This window comes from Diadema setosum, chromosome 1 (genome assembly GCF_964275005.1).
Source record: "Diadema setosum chromosome 1, eeDiaSeto1, whole genome shotgun sequence".
Taxonomy (NCBI): domain Eukaryota; kingdom Metazoa; phylum Echinodermata; class Echinoidea; order Diadematoida; family Diadematidae; genus Diadema; species Diadema setosum.
The window spans coordinates 16,656,804-16,673,028 of NC_092685.1; the positions used below are offsets into that span (position 1 = coordinate 16,656,804).

At 37.5% G+C, this 16,225-nt stretch overlaps 1 protein-coding gene across 1 annotated transcript in view; it reads left to right on the forward strand.

The window, feature by feature from the left end:
* Window positions 1-16,225, forward strand: part of LOC140237319 (xanthine dehydrogenase/oxidase-like) — a 47,670-nt gene that overhangs the window by 13,871 nt on the left and 17,574 nt on the right. The window contains exons 12-26 of the mRNA XM_072317260.1: window positions 173-338; window positions 1,488-1,577; window positions 2,342-2,459; window positions 4,061-4,112; window positions 4,769-4,895; window positions 5,388-5,507; window positions 6,125-6,346; window positions 6,936-7,069; window positions 8,607-8,781; window positions 11,204-11,395; window positions 12,228-12,373; window positions 13,805-13,886; window positions 14,256-14,480; window positions 15,223-15,297; window positions 15,914-15,966. Coding sequence (XP_072173361.1) covers window positions 173-338; window positions 1,488-1,577; window positions 2,342-2,459; window positions 4,061-4,112; window positions 4,769-4,895; window positions 5,388-5,507; window positions 6,125-6,346; window positions 6,936-7,069; window positions 8,607-8,781; window positions 11,204-11,395; window positions 12,228-12,373; window positions 13,805-13,886; window positions 14,256-14,480; window positions 15,223-15,297; window positions 15,914-15,966 — 1,977 coding nt within the window. The remainder of the gene's footprint in view (window positions 1-172; window positions 339-1,487; window positions 1,578-2,341; window positions 2,460-4,060; window positions 4,113-4,768; window positions 4,896-5,387; window positions 5,508-6,124; window positions 6,347-6,935; window positions 7,070-8,606; window positions 8,782-11,203; window positions 11,396-12,227; window positions 12,374-13,804; window positions 13,887-14,255; window positions 14,481-15,222; window positions 15,298-15,913; window positions 15,967-16,225) is intronic.

The following is a 16,225-nucleotide window of genomic DNA, read 5'->3' on the forward strand; positions in this document are numbered from 1 at the left end:
GAAATTTTGAAAATGAAGAGAAGAGGGGATACAGCATTACCTTCACAGAAAATGTCATGCAAAAAGGGATATGTAAAAAAAAAAAAAAAAAAAAAAAAGTATTTCTTTTTGAACATAGGTTCATGGAAATGATGCAAAGCTAAAAGATATTTTCCCTCAACGTTACCCGTAGGTCATGGGACAACAGCATGTTAGAAGCCGCACTGTCTTCACTGGAGAACGATCTACCTCTCCCTGCCGGAGCGCCCGGGGGTATGGAGACGTACAGAAAGTCTCTCACCCTGAGCTTCTTCTTTAAGTTCTATCTCATGGTCTTGGACCAGCTTGGTACTGATCAGGTTAGTACAAGAACGTGATCGCTCCGTCAAGTCCAAGTGCAGAGATTTTAAAACCAGATGAAGTCATATAGGATAGATTTATGATGAGGAAAGGAGAGATCACATAGGGAAAGGCGAGGAAGAGCATTTTTTTTTTTTTTGCGTCCATTAGCAGGGATTAGAGCAAACTCAAGCCTACACAATTCACGAGTCACCTTTCATAATGACTGAAACATTTTAACTATATATATCAGTGGCGGATCCAGGAATTCCGTAAAGAGGGGCGCGTTTACAAAATTAAAGGGGGGGGGGGGCGTGTGCCGGTTGCGGTCCTCCCTGGATCCGCCACTGATTATATCTATAATAATTTGGTTGTGCGTCGTGAGTAAGCGTTGTACATTTTAAGCATCTTTTTGAAAACCCCTTCACGAATTTTCAGCAAACTTGGCAAGTTACATCCCTAGGATAAAAGGACTTGAATGTGTTCAAATGGGTACAATGCTCCCCCTTTTTTTCGTGGGGGGGGGGGGGGGAGGCATTAAGAACCAGAAGTAATTGAGCTGAGTGTTGCGAATCAGTACATTGGTGACTATATTTCAGTTTTGTTATATCAGTAGTCATTTTAATCGGGTGGCTTAGTAATTCATCAAATTTACAATCATATTAATTGTTCTTCTAAGAATCTTATAACGAACTATTCTATCTATCTGTTTACACTCTATAAACGAGTTCTTAGAATTCAATGCGCATACATTATTTTATTTTTCAATTTTGGTTTTACTTGATTTAATGGGTTTTGTTGACAAATATGTACAAAGGAAAGTACAGCAATAACACAGAGATATCTGTTAAGTATAATTTTCTGCGAAAAATTCGGCTTTACAAACAAATTCCATTTAATACTTCCGATAATGACATGGTCTACGTTGCGGAGACCGTCACAATACACATACGTAATGATGCTTGATGAGATAACAATTAACCCTTTCCTTGCGACAAAATAACAATAGCAGTTCTCAAATATCTATAAAAAAAAATGGGGAAATTGCGAGAAACCTCGGCAAGCTCTGCTAGATTGTTAGGAATATCCTTTGTTTATAGAGGTGTACGTAAAATTTGAATATGAAAGTTGGTAAAAACAGACCTGTATTGCTGGAATCCTTCTATCAGCCTGCCCAGAATATTTCGGTGTCGTCTAGGGAGAGAAGCGCGATTTCTGCGTACCAGGCCCTGCCCGTCAACGCTGCCCAGGTTTTCCAGGTAATCACCAATTCCATCATTTTTGTTGCAGCCTACATCGTGTTGGTCAAAAATGAATCTTCGTACTAAAAAGAAAATGTATTCATGAATACATAAAGAAATATAACCAAAACAGCAAAATATTGCCAATTAATGGCCATACAGCTCATCGCCAGCGAGCAGAAAACTGACATGTAATATTGGCTTCAGTGCACTGAGTATTGTGGGATAAAATATTCGGATATATCTGACTATGATCGTTACGACTAACCCCAATTCAATCGCTTCATCCCCAAGGTACTTATTTTTGTTTTTCTTACAGTCGTATTGAATATATGGCTACATTACGCTCACATGTTTTCAGTATTCCTCTCGTATAAAGGACACCAGCGTGAGCAACTACACACTACTTATAATATCGTTCAAACGCCGCTTTGCTATTTGAATTCCTTTACTTCCTATTCCTCTTTCAAGACTCTGCTAAAAGCATCGAAGAATCAAACTGTTAAGCTGTAATAAATGATTCTAACAAGAATAGTGATGATAACGTTACTATGATAGTAATAATTTCAATGAACATAATGATGAAAATGATGTTACTGATAATGACAATGATTATGATACTGATAAAACTCACCGATAACAATAATAACATCAACAACAAATTATCAAAATTCATAACTCACAATCTCAGATAGGTTTTACACAAAACTACCTCGGTAATTTGACGTCATTTCTTTCTTTCTATCTCATTGTGATTATTTTTGATTGATCCTCCCATGTAGAAAGTTGCTCCCGGACAGCCGATCCATGACCCTGTCGGCCGACCAGTTGTACACAAGGCCGCCCTTCAGCACGCCACGGGAGAAGCGGTCTACGTAGATGACATCCCGGATGTATGGGGTTAGCAGAGCTCTATTTTTTTTATTCCGTAATGATTTACATCCCTTGTACTCACCCTCAGTCAAATTGGCCTGTCAATAAGCAAGAGTAGAAATATCGGCCATTGTAAGAAATCATTAGGATAATGAGATTAATGTGAACACCGATTTAATTTTCTGAGGACCTCTGTCTTAAAAACAAACAAACATTTGTTGCTGGACACGATGGTCTTGCCTATAGGGGTGTAAAAATCTGGTGAAGATGTTGATCTGTTGTCACTACTATTGCATGCGATGATGTCAAATGCTGGTACGGTAATAATGAAATATCATCTATGAACATGAAAAATGTTTAGAAAGCAAAGCCTTCTTCCGAGACCGATAACTTACAACTTACATGTCCAACAGCATGATCATACCACCTTACACTCGCTGTTCTTGGACATATTTTATTCTACACTGTGTACAGCAATACTTCCGACAAGTATTTCGTACGTTTTACGTCTGCTTGTGACCTTGTATTGCCTGTAGAGTATCAACAAAAGAAAAAATGGCGAATTTTCTATATAGGTTATTAATTCGTCTACGCCTTGGCTCATCCAAAATAGCATTGAATGTAATAATATTGGTCGACGATGATTGTTGACCACAATTACTATAACAGCTTCCTTTATAACCTGGTTTTACGGTTTACCGTCTACGGAGAATCAAGATCAGTGGGTGGAAATGAGCTGCTTTGCAGAGGTCTGCGCTCTCAGAGTGCTTTTCTAGTGTTTTTTTTTTTTTTGGGGGGGGGGGAGGGTGGAGGAGAGAGGGTTGTTTTCTATAACTTAACAGGAAGCGAGCCTCCTGAGCCCGAATCTCGATGAGGCAACTTTTGCTTTCTTGAGGATTTTAATTTTAATTATGGTCTCCAGAATCTGAAATTCGTTGATATCTCCTTCTAAAGGTTGTAAAATTGGAAACAAAAATGAAGTTTTTACCCTACTTTGAGGCTGTTGAATCCGATTCTGACTGCTGCAACTCTTGCATCCTTGAAATCTTGAGTTGTTTTTTAATGCCCGCCAAGATCTCAATTTCATATAAATTTATGTCCTTGTGAATAATGAATAATGGAAACCAAAATGAAGGTTTTACCTTATTCCAAGGGTTCTGAATCCGAATCTAAATATAGATAATTTTTTTTTTCTTCTAAGGGTTCTGAATCCGAATCTAAATATAGATAATTTTTTTTCTTCTTGAGGATTTCACGTATTTGAGATGACCTCAAACATTGTAAGTTCAGTATAAGTATTTCCTGAATAGTGAAAATTAAAAAAAAAAATATTTTATGGTTTTACCCACCTGTTTTGATAGTGCTGAATCTGAATCTCGTTGATGCAGCTCTTGCTTTCTCGAGTGTTTGACATTATTCAGCATGGCCACACACATATGCACACGCACACACAAATAAACAATCCGTAATATCTAAATGCCCTCAAGGAAGCAAGTGTTGCATCAGTCAGATTGGGATTCAGCGCCGTTCAAATACAATGTTACCATCAATTTATTTTCTATCACATCAACCACCTATGAGAAAATACTTATATCAAGACTTATATCAATATGATTTTTGTGCAATAGGTCAGCTCTACATGTCATTTGTGCGCAGTCGGCGAGCACATGCAAAAATCATGTGAGTATTATTTCAAATTGCATAATGACTCCTTTATTAAAGTTTGAGAAATTGCACAGAACAAAAGGTGTGAACAAAATGGACTGAAGTTACACAATAATCATTTATTATGTGCAAGGGTGTGTACCGTAATGTGTTTAAATTGTAAAGATATGTATGTAGATTGCGTGCAAATGCTTTGGACACGTCTACGTCATGGGAGCAGCATCTTGTCATACAATACTGCGACTGAAGAAATAAAGAGCCAGCGGGACGTCATTGTTCACTTTTGCCTTTATTTGCCGGGCTTTTGACAGTTTTAGGGGTCTTCTTCAGGGCTTAGGAAAATACAGTGTAACACGAAGCAACAATTTGCAATGAATGCGAATAACATCATGGAGAAACGAAAACAGCAATATATTGAATATGACATCAATCAACTTTTGATAGCGGCTGGTTTCTTTTACAGTCGCAATTGCATAATAGATATATCACAGCTTAGTAGGTAACGTTTAGTTCATGTAGATCTGGTCATTGGCAATGAGTTTGTTTGTTTCTTGCTTTTTTAGGGGGGTTCTATCTTTTCTTTATCTGTCTTTTTCAAAAACTGGCTTGACTGATTTTTGGCAAAGGAGCAAACTGAATTCTTACCTAAAGATAAATAAAAATTTTCCCAGCTCTATAGATCCGTCAGAAGCTTTGTCTCTAGAGGGCGTTCACGAGTTCGTGTCGGCAAGCGATGTTCCCGCCAGCAACATAGTCGGTTTTGTCTTCTTTGATGAAGAGTTATTTGCGTCAGAAGAGGTAACTAAGATATGACATTTTGGTATCATGCTTGGAAGATCACCACTATACACAGAAATTTGCTTTGCAGCCTCTGTTCTAAGTAAGCCGCCATACGCTTTCATTTTGGCAACTGAAAACACGTTCCTGTGCGCTTAATGGTGTTTTATTTTGTCTTGTTTTCTACACTCAGTTTATAGGTGTGTAGGCCTACTTTTTTTATTACTGTGGAGTTCCAGATAAAGGATATATTCAATGACTATACATGCAAAAATTGGAAGATGAGCGTCAAAGAAGCTGAATATGTCGCCGTGGGTGTGTTATCTATAGCCTTGTATATCATTTTTTTTTTTTTATATTTCTCATTGAAGAGAAGTCTATTGGTATTCGTTTATCTACTTTTATCTGTTGGATAAGTGCTGCAGATGATGTAATAGCAGAAAAGGCAAAACAGAAATATTGTTAAAGTCATATACTTGATGTTATATTGATTTGTTGTCGTCAATTGTACAGGTATTCCATGTTGGACAGCCAATCGGAGCCATCTTAGCAGAAACACAGGCCCTAGCACGACGAGCTGCCAAACTCGTGAAAGTTGAATACGAAGATCTGGACTCCATAATCACCATCGAGGTGTGGATTAACTGTAACATTTTACAGACCTTGGCCTTTAATAACATACATTCTTTGAGGCGTTCAGCTGAAATGACATGGTTGTGTTTCGAACCTATAGACTGCTCGTATAGCGAGGATAGAGTGCTACTAGAGAGACACAATATGCTCTACTGGGATCAGCAAAAATATACACACTCTAAAAGAGTTCTGATTTGTTCGTTTGATGGTTTGTTGTTTTGTTTATTGTTTCGTTTGTGTTTGCGTTTGTTTGTTTGTTGGTTTGTTTGTTTGCCCCTGGATGTACCTTTGGAAAAAAAAAAATCTTTCGAATGAGCATACGAACAGTGGAGAAAATTACAAGGAGCATCGCCACTGTGCTAACGTGAATCGTGACTGGTAACTCACTTTTGTGCGTGCATTGATATATCCATCTCAATTTGTGTGTGAATTCAGTTACTTGTTCAGATTTTCTTGTATTACGGCATGCGTTTTATCATTGCTACTCAAGAACCTTGCCTTGAAAAAGGAAAAATTGAGAAAAAAATCAAGTTTCTCAAACAGGTATCGAGTCTTTCTCGGAGTGTCTTGAAACCCGTTTATTCTTTTTTTCTAATTTATTATTATTTTTTTTTAAGGAAGCAATCGAAAAGGAGTCGTTCATGGGAGAACCGATTATCGTTGAGCAAGGTGACCCTGTGGAGTCTCTCAAAACCTGTGATCACGTGATCGAAGGTGAGGTGAAGGTCGGAGGTGAAGAACATTTCTACCTCGAGACGCAGTGTGCCTTTGCCATCCCGAAAGGAGAAGACAAAGAATTGGAAATGTTTTCCTCAACCCAAAATCCCACCAATGCTCAGGTGAGTGGAATACGTTACAATTAAAACTTGCGTTACATTACAATATACACTAAGGCATCAACTGATCATGCAGTGACAATATAAACACTTGTAAGACTACATTACCATAATGATTTATAGCATGCCATCGGGAACTGAAAGAAAATAAAATGTCTGCTCAAGTTTTGATTTATTCTTTCTTCAGATGAGAAGTAAATATTTTGTTAGGAAAGCATGTTTGTTTGTTAAAGTCTATCGTAATTCTTGTCAGTCATGTCTCTAATACAACTATGTGCTTCAGATACTTATATCATGGTAGTATCGAAGCGAGGATATTCCTGTCTTTTACCCTGCAAATTTTCTTTCGATCAAATTACACTAATCGTTGTACAGATGATTATAATTCATCTGCCGCTGTCGACAATCAAGGTATAAGTCATTATATTTTCTCTCCCTCTCCCTCACACACACACACACACACACACACACACACTCTCTCTCTCTCTCTCTCTCTCACTCTCTCCATCCCTCTCCATTATGTCTCTCTGTCTCTCTCCTTCCCACCTCCCCCCCCCCTCCTTCCTGTTATTTGGAGTTATCATTCCTGCAGAAAATGGTGTCCATTGTACTTGGCATTCCGAGAAATCGGGTCACCTGCCGGGTGAAGCGTTTGGGCGGAGGCTTCGGAGGGAAAGAAGTGAGATCATCTGTCTTTGCTGCGGCGTGTGCGGTAGCAGCTAAAAAGTATGATCATCTTTCTTAAATGACTGATGATAATGATGATGGTGATTAAGATGTTAGTGATGGTGATGATGATTATGATGATGAAGATGATAATCAGGAAGAGGGAACAGAGATGAAGAAATGTTAAAAAAAAGCCAGGAAAAAAAAATCTGTAAAGATTGTCGCCCTATATCGTTGTTTTTTTTTAAACATAAATAAAAAAAATAAAAACTCGAAAGGTTGGTTTATACGCAGTACAATTAAGTTCCTGTGTCGAATTCCTTGTAACTCCCTATTTCGCTTTAGGAAAAATCACAGCACAATTCACAATCTAAGAAAAACAGGTTTTTAATTTTGCATATATAATTATATATATATATATATATATATATATATATATATATATATAACTATATACATTCGCTTTTATCTTCTTTATAGGAGTATTAGTACATTTTCATCCGCTCTCCTTGTGTTTCACAATCGACTATTCGGGGCTTATAGTTAAAGAAGCTTCTAAAATATTAATCGCAATTTTGATATTGACCAGTTACCATGATGACTATCGTGTGCATTTTTGTTTGTTTATTTTTGGTCTGTTTTGTAATTGACAGCGCAGTGATATGTGCTTGCTTTATTTTCAAAATAACCCATATAGAGAAATATGAGGAATAAATTGAAACTGAATTGATTGGAATAAAAAAAGGGAAAAATAATAACCTGATAATCTGATATGCTAAGCGCATCAAGGATATTAATGTTCTTCATGGAATCGATGGTAAGAACAAGGACATAATGATAACAATATCTAATAATAAGTAATGACATTGACTGGCATGCATTCATTACAATATCGATTGTTGTCTGGTTTACTCATTGAATCATGTCTTCCCCTTGCCTTTACCTTGTAACAAAGGATGTGATAGTGCCAACAAATTGCACTTGTTCAATCATTCAGAATTAAAAAAAAAAAACGAATCTGGGATTCTTTCACATAGTTAAATGACAAGTTCACCCAAATATAATGTGTGGATCGAGTGAATGGAGCGATATTAGAAAACATCAGTGAAAGTTTGAAAAAAAAAAATCGGACAATTTTAGAGTTTTTGTGCAGCCATCGCTGAATAAGAAGACTACTACAGTTTCTGATGTCACGTTTGAAGAACGATATGAAGAAATATAAAGAAATTTCAACATGTTTTCATTTTCTAGCATAATAGAACAGCACTTTATTTGCCTCTCTCAGAAGGCAGGGGCAATAGTTTCAGTAACAAGTCGAGGTAATGTGTACAAAAATGAAATTTTGTGAAATTCTGCATGTTTATATTTTCTTTATATCGTACTACATAATGTTACATCACAAACTGTAGTAGTCTTCTCAACCTGCACTGGCGTCACTGCACTTTATAAATTCATAACTTTTGCACGGATTGCCCGATTTTCCTCATACTTTCACTGACGTGTTTTACTAACAATGCTGCATCCACGCAATCTCATTGTGGGTGACGTTGTCCTTTAATGACGTTATGTCAATGAAATGATTTTGAATACCATGCAGGGTGGGACGACCAGTGCGATTTATGCTGGACCGTGACGAAGATATGCAATCTACCGGAGGACGTCATCCTTTTGTAGGGCGCTACAAGGTTGGATTTACCACAGAAGGCCGGCTGCAGGCCCTTGATGTCAAGCTGTTCTCAAACGGCGGCTTCAGTTTAGACATGTCACCGTTCGTACGTAAAATAATCATGCTTGCATATAATCCGTACATTTCCTTATATTTTTATTCATTCATTTATATTTTTTTCTTATGATAAGTATATTCATACTATACATATTATATAACAAACCTCTGCCTCCATAAGAGAGGTATTTAATTCAATAACTGTATTTGATACACACTTTTTTTTATGTCGATAAAAAAGTAAGGGAAATGTGAATAGCTCAATTGAGGTTTGTATCGCTTCTCGTTCGGAGTATGCATCCTCGTTTATGGATGTGAATATCGCTAACTGTGATGACAATGACAAAATAAACGACAGTGAGTTGAGAGGTGGCAAATACCACGATAATTCCATGTGTGCTCTCTCACTGGGATAAAGAGAAATATTATAGATAGCAATCACAAGACACGCACTGTATACGAGACCCGTTTAAGTGAATCGTGCTTACATATAGGAATTCAGATGTTCCGACTTCGACACTTTGAGGTTCGCCAACTTTTCTGACAAAATGTTGGCGAAAATCAATGTTTGCCTGTATCGATAGCGGCACATAGCGACTTTCAGAAACACTCATGGCAACATTCGTGCGAATGTTTGCAAAGTGTTTGCGAAATGCAATTGGCAACTTTTACGATTGTAAGCAAAATGTTAGCGACAGCTTTTGTGAAGATTAGGAACTATTAACCAATCATTTACCACTGTGTGCTACTGTGAATATTTTGTACTGTTTGCCCAACCTTACAAAAAGAGTGAGCAAAGAGTGAGTCAGCATTAAAAGTTCTTCTGACCACCGTCGGATATTTTTCTGAGATTTTTTTTTTTCTGCCAGAGAGAGAGAGATTGAGATTAAGAAAACAAAGAAGGAAGAAAACCTTGCAGCAAGTACATGATGGAGATGTCAAAAACTTACAAAACTTTCTCAGAACGCCCAACATAAAAAGGAAACCACACTATAGAAGAGCTCTGGAGCCTAATCTAAAGTTGGCATTGATGATGATGATGATGATGATGATGATCCACAGCATTTGTATAACGCCATAATATGTGCATGGCATTGAGACACACGACCAATAATTGATATGATTCGATTTTTATTTTATTTCTGAATCTCTTTTCCATACATAAATGAATTACAAAGTCAATTGAACAAACTAATTCAGCACGGCATAATTTGAATCTGACAGTTAAAATAGATAAATGGTTAATTCAAATATCCAACATTTTCTGACACAATGCAAAATGAAAACAAACAGGCATTATTTTATGCGTATATTTATGCAAACATAGGATCCTGCATATTTATCGGTCAAAGACAAATTAAGAAACTCTTGATGTAACAGAAATACAGGAGACCATCATCTCAAGCAAACGCTTAACGAGGACAATGACCTCAGAAATGATTGTTTAAAATGATGATAAACCCTAGTTATAAGTCCATGTCGTCTGGATATCTTGTTGCACTACACAACACGATTGCGACCATTGTGCCAGCTAGAAGTCTAACAAGTCAGTATACGACTAACTGGCTTCATGGTGAAGAGATAGGCATCAAGCTCCCTACAACCTAGGAAGTCGTTCAAAGCTTTTCAGACGGATGATGGAACTTCTACCAAACGCTGGGAACCATTTCACCTACATTAGAGGGCTCACACGGGTAAATAATTCCCCATAGAGACGTGTGCTAAAATTCAAATTTCAAAAAATTCTGTAAAATAGCTGGGAGAAATGAGGTGTTTGATCTTCACTAACCTGAATAAGTGAGATATTACCTTTCATCCATCAGATTTCCAGGGTGGGTTGTTCTGCTCTAATTCTGTCCAGGGGTCCGCAAAACCAGACTACGAGTTCTTGTCACTCAAAAAATCACCTTTTTTTCCGTACACGTACCCAATGAAATATAGTCCCCTCAAATTCCATCAGAAAAGCTTTCATCTTCCAACCAAAATACAGTTTGTAGAGGAATTCATACTCAATATCTACAGCTATTCAGTTTTTTGCCAAACTACATCATTGATTTTTAATTAATTTTTTTTTCTTCATTTATTTTGGTATCTTTGGTACGAATTTGTGAAGGGGTCTGGGACAGTCCATTTTATTTACAGGTGTGAGCCCTAGAGGGTGATGAGGTGGTTCAGCAGCACGCTCCTGGAGGGGAAGGAATTCCTTCGCAAAGATCCCCTGGGTCGGGTCTTTGCCATACCTTTTAGTACCTTGTTTCCTGTGTGCATGGTTATGGCCTTTCCATGCTTATCATTCTCGCAAAGTCATGAAAGTGGATACCAATTATAAGTGCCTAGATTTAACGCAAAGCCAGTGACTTTTAAGACCGACTCCATTCTGATTCTTGCTTTTCATTATTTTTTATGTTGTTGTGTGTGTGTTTGTTTTCCTGGAGGAAGAAAAATAATGTGTTTTCCTCTTTATATCATAGGTGACGAGTGTAGCTACGAGATTTTTCGACAACTGTTACCGGATGCCCGTATTCCGCATTGAGGGGCACGTGTGTCGAACCAATATCTCGTCCAACACCGCTTTTCGAGGCTTTGGGTCACCGCAGGGGATGTTGATCATGGAGTCGATCATGACCAAGATAGCCATCGAGTGCAGGATATCGCAGGAAAAGGTTTATCTCTGAATTCTGTTATCATTATAAAACCACATTTAATGGTTTATCCGGAAATTTCCCCCTATTATGTTCCTTTTCCTAATCTCGGTCCTAAAGGTCATTTTTTTTTCTCCATTCCGTAACCGAAAGCCCTAAAGGAACATCACAACTATTTTTTTTTTTAAATTTCTCACACAAGGATTGTACAACATTTAATGCACATGTTCACCGTATTCCTGTGTAAAATTGATCTGTATCTATCATTATCATTACAAGTCAAAGAATTTTTCAAAAAAGACCCAACGTAACCAAGCTGCGCTTATTTGCCTTCTACATTCCGGTTTAACATACTATCTCCAAAATAATTATACTCTTCACATGTTATTACACAATAAATCTTAAAAAAAAAGATATTTGCACATTGCTTGTTTACAGTCTCATAACGTAGTTATATTTTATTTCTTTTATGCAAATATCGCTCTTTGGTTTAGGAACGTACTTGACACTGATGCCATCGATATATTTGGGAAGTAAAGAACGATAATGAAAGGGCCGAGCTTGTCTAAGGTATTCTGAGGTTGTACGTCATCATACAATTAGGTTAAGAGATTCTTCGTTTATGTGGCACATTTTTTTTTTGAAAGCCGTCACAATTAATAATTGTATTCTCTCAAACCTATTTACGTATGTATGCATTGCCTTAAAAGGTGATTGCTTACGTATCCACGATAATTGTCCCATATTCTCTCGTTAACATTTGCATGGGAGCAGTAAATCATCATAAACATGCATTATTTATTTATGATTTGTCATCATAAAGTATACATTATGATTTTAATGTGAACATTAGGTTCGGGAGTTGAATTTCTACAAAGATGGCGATATCGCCATGATGAACCAGAAGATCGAGAACTGCAATATCGAGCGATGCTGGGAACAATGTCTGGAGAAGAGCAACTTTTACACCAGAAGGAGAAATGTCGACATTTTCAATAGGTGAGATTTGTTGATATACATTGTGTTTTGCCCAATCACGTGATATTACGACTCTGGTAATCCGAAACATACTCGATGGCAAGGCTGTTATGACGTAGGATATCTTAAAGGGGAAATCCAGTCCAAATATAAGTTAGTCTGATAAGAAAGAGTAAAATATTACGAGTTCACTGGTAAAATTTTGATCGAAATCGGATGAGAAATAAGGAAGTTGTGACATTTTGAAGTCTCGCTAATTTTTGAGGAAACGGTTCTTGAACGGTCAATATGTATATGCAATTGGCAAAGTAAGCTCGTCATCCCCTCACAACTTGCCATATAGTTTGCACATAAAATTTTGAAATTTCCAGTTATTCATTCAAACGCAATTGTGCCCGAGGCTCAAATCCTGATTTATGTGACTGATCACTATTTTGAAGTTATATTCAAGCAGGAATAACGTCTTGTTTCAGACTTCAATGCCAGAAACACATTTGTCCTTTTTTGTACATGATTAATGGAAAATTTTGAGATTATGACATGATCAGCTCAGTCATTTGCATATTAATATCCACTGTACAAGAACTGTTTTGCAGAAATTAGCAAAACTTCAAAATTTCATTTATATACCTTCCTTATTTTTCATCCGATTTCAGTAAACTTTTTTTTACCGTTGAACTCGTTGGATTTTACTCTTTTTTCTCAGACTAACTTATTTTGGGACTGGAATTCCTCTTTAACAGGTGATATTCATACAGAAAAATCATGTTAAGCTCAAACTACCCTGCAGTCATTAATAATTTCTAGAGGCCTGGTTGAGGTGAGGATTTAGCTTTTAACGTTTTGCGAGATATTCAGAAACCACTCTATGAAATTTCAAAGAGTATGTAATTCTAAGGGGTATCAAAAGTTTATTTGATGAAATTCGGTTTTGAAATGGCTGAGATATCCAAAAACAAGGTGAAAAAAGAGATCCAAATAAAAAGACGTGGCCTGTCGCCTTTTATTATTACCACTTTTTTTGGTATCTCAGCCATTTGAAAACCAATTTCATCAAATAAACGTTGAATCCTTCTTAAAATTACATGCTCTTTCATATTTCATAAGAGGTTTCTCATTATCTCACTTAGGAATGTTCAAAACATGATCCCCACCTCAACCAGTACTGTACAGTCCCTTTAACTTGTTACCCCGTGTGTCACACACTTTATCTTATGGTAACTTGACACAGATGAGGATCAAGATTCTTTTAAACTTCGGTTTTTTTTTTTTTTTTTTCCTTGTAGTTAGCCTCCTGTTCAAGTCGTTCTGTTCAGGGAAATTCCTCTCGCTGCCGTTTATGCATAAAACTTCCTTAAATACTTTTGATATACGAACAAGGATAGATGTACACAACATGTAAAACGGATTATACATATATTTTTGTTAGAAACTTTTTTTTCACTGCCAAAGGGAGAACCGATGGAAGAAACGAGGATTGGCCATCATTCCGGTGAAATACGGTATCGGATTGACACCTGTGCACTGTAATCAGGTAAATTGATAAGTAGAACATCAAGGATACGCAGTTGTCAAGTTTATAGAACGGGTTCAAGAGTGATATAGCCAAAGGACAACGCGAATTCAGGGCACGTAGAGACGTGGTGGGTAATAACATTTACAATCATTTAGTGCAACATACATTTTGACTTATGATGTTTGTTACTTGCTCCCACAACATCTGTACATGTACATTAACGTATTTGGAAAGATCACAACTTATGTCGAAGTTTAACGTCAGCTTAAGAGAGAGAGAGAGAGAGAGAGGAGAAGAGAAGAGAAGAGAAGGCAAGTTCTTTGTGTTACGACGAGGTGTGCATATCAGCCTTTAAACATGTTTATTGTGAATTTAATACTCCTCCAGGGAGCAGCCCTGGTGCACATCTATACGGACGGGTCTGTCCTGGTGACCCACGGCGGGGTGGAGATGGGGCAGGGCCTGCACACCAAGATGATACAGGTGGCCGCTAGGACTCTGGGTATCCCGGAGGACAAAATTCACCTGTCGGAGACCAGCTCGAGCAAGGTGCCAAACACCCTGGCCACCGCGGCCAGCCTCGGTTCGGATCTTAACGGCGGAGCGGTGCAGGTATAAAAGCATAAGAGAATTGGCAGTAGAGTCCAAGTTTTGGAAGGTAGGAGCAATGTTACTAGCAAGGACGGACCGCTTGCGGGAGAGGCAGGCTGATGGAGAGTGTCTCTTTGTGTTTTAACTTCCACTTGTATTGATGCTGAATGTGTTATTTACTTCCTATATAGCGTAATAATACAGGAGGCCTATACACTCCACTAAGTATGGAATCATGTCAAATGTATTGATGAAATTCTTTCAAAGAAAGATTACACTTCTCCCATCAATAAACCAGACTATATTTCACGTCTAATGTTGTAACCCATATAACTTAAAAAAAAAATTGACAAATAGTGTAGATTGTCTAAGTTTCTTGGTGTAATGAGACACGCTAAATAATATCATGTTTTCCTTTTTTTCTGTCATACGTGCTCTGGGTTCTAGTTGCTTTTTTTGAGTCACTCATTTAAAACTTTGCCCAAATTTCCCCGAAGAATACGGAAAACGTGTGTACTTTGGAGGAAGGTCATACGGTGGTAATCAGAACGAATTACCCTGGATGTCTTGTGTGTTAAGGGAATTTTAATGGCCTGTTGCCTGGGTCATCTTGTATGTTGGATGGATGGGCAACATGCCATTTTTAAGCGACAGAGGTTATGATTCATAATTTTATGAGCACCTTTGGTACGCGCTCAAATTGTCCGTTGTGATCCAGTAATAGCGGTAGACATTATTCTTTTCACGTTTCCCTTCCATGAAGAATGCATGTCAGAAACTCCGAGAGCGCTTGGAGCCCATCATGTACGCCAATCCGAAAGGAACATGGGAGGAATGGGTAAGGCTGAAGTGGAATATTTCCAACTTTTACAAGCTGGATACAACTATAGACAATAGTCTATGTATACTCATCTGGTAATTCATCTTGCAGTGAAATTTTCAACTCTCTTGCATCTGAGAGACCATTGTTCAATCCAGTAATACGTGTCAAAAAGACGTTGTCTGGATATGAGTTCGTTTAGTAAAAGCTCTCTTGGACGCATTGCTGTATGCAGCAATGTTTATGCTTGCTGGTTTTGTTTCAGTGTCGTCATGCCTCCACCCTTTCATATGCTTTACATTCGTCAAATTCGTTTCGGAAGTGTCACGATAAGATTATAATTATGTTCATTTCAATTACGCTCATCATAATAAAATACATTGTACTGTATATACCCCTTTTATCATACAATGTATGATTTTATGCTCCATTAACGTTGGACTAAATGAGTCACGTCAATGCATCACCTTTCCCTTGAAATCGGATGAATATGTCAAAATCATAATTCTTAGAATTCGGTTTCTGTTTTCCAAGTTCCTAACTAAAACGTATCTCATGTTTCATTGTTCATAGGTTCTCATACTCTTTCATTTCAATCCCCGCCTATATTATTTCCCACTGAATTCTCTTTTAGGCAGCGGAAGCTTTTACCAAGAGAATTAGTCTGTCAGCAACAGGTTATTACAGGTAAGTAACGAATATATATATATATATCGTCGGCGACCATCCGAACCGTCGTATATGTCAAAATTCGGTAAATTTTTCGAATTTCAGATTTTGCCGTTTTAAGAAAGCCCAGCACACACTCTTTCTACTCACAAAATTTGGAAACCGGATTTTGTGTTTTTAATAGAGAAATTTGATATACGTCATTTTGCCTGAACGCGAATTGGCTGAAGGCGTTCATCCGAACCGACGTATCGCTATACGTCGGTTCGGGTGGGCG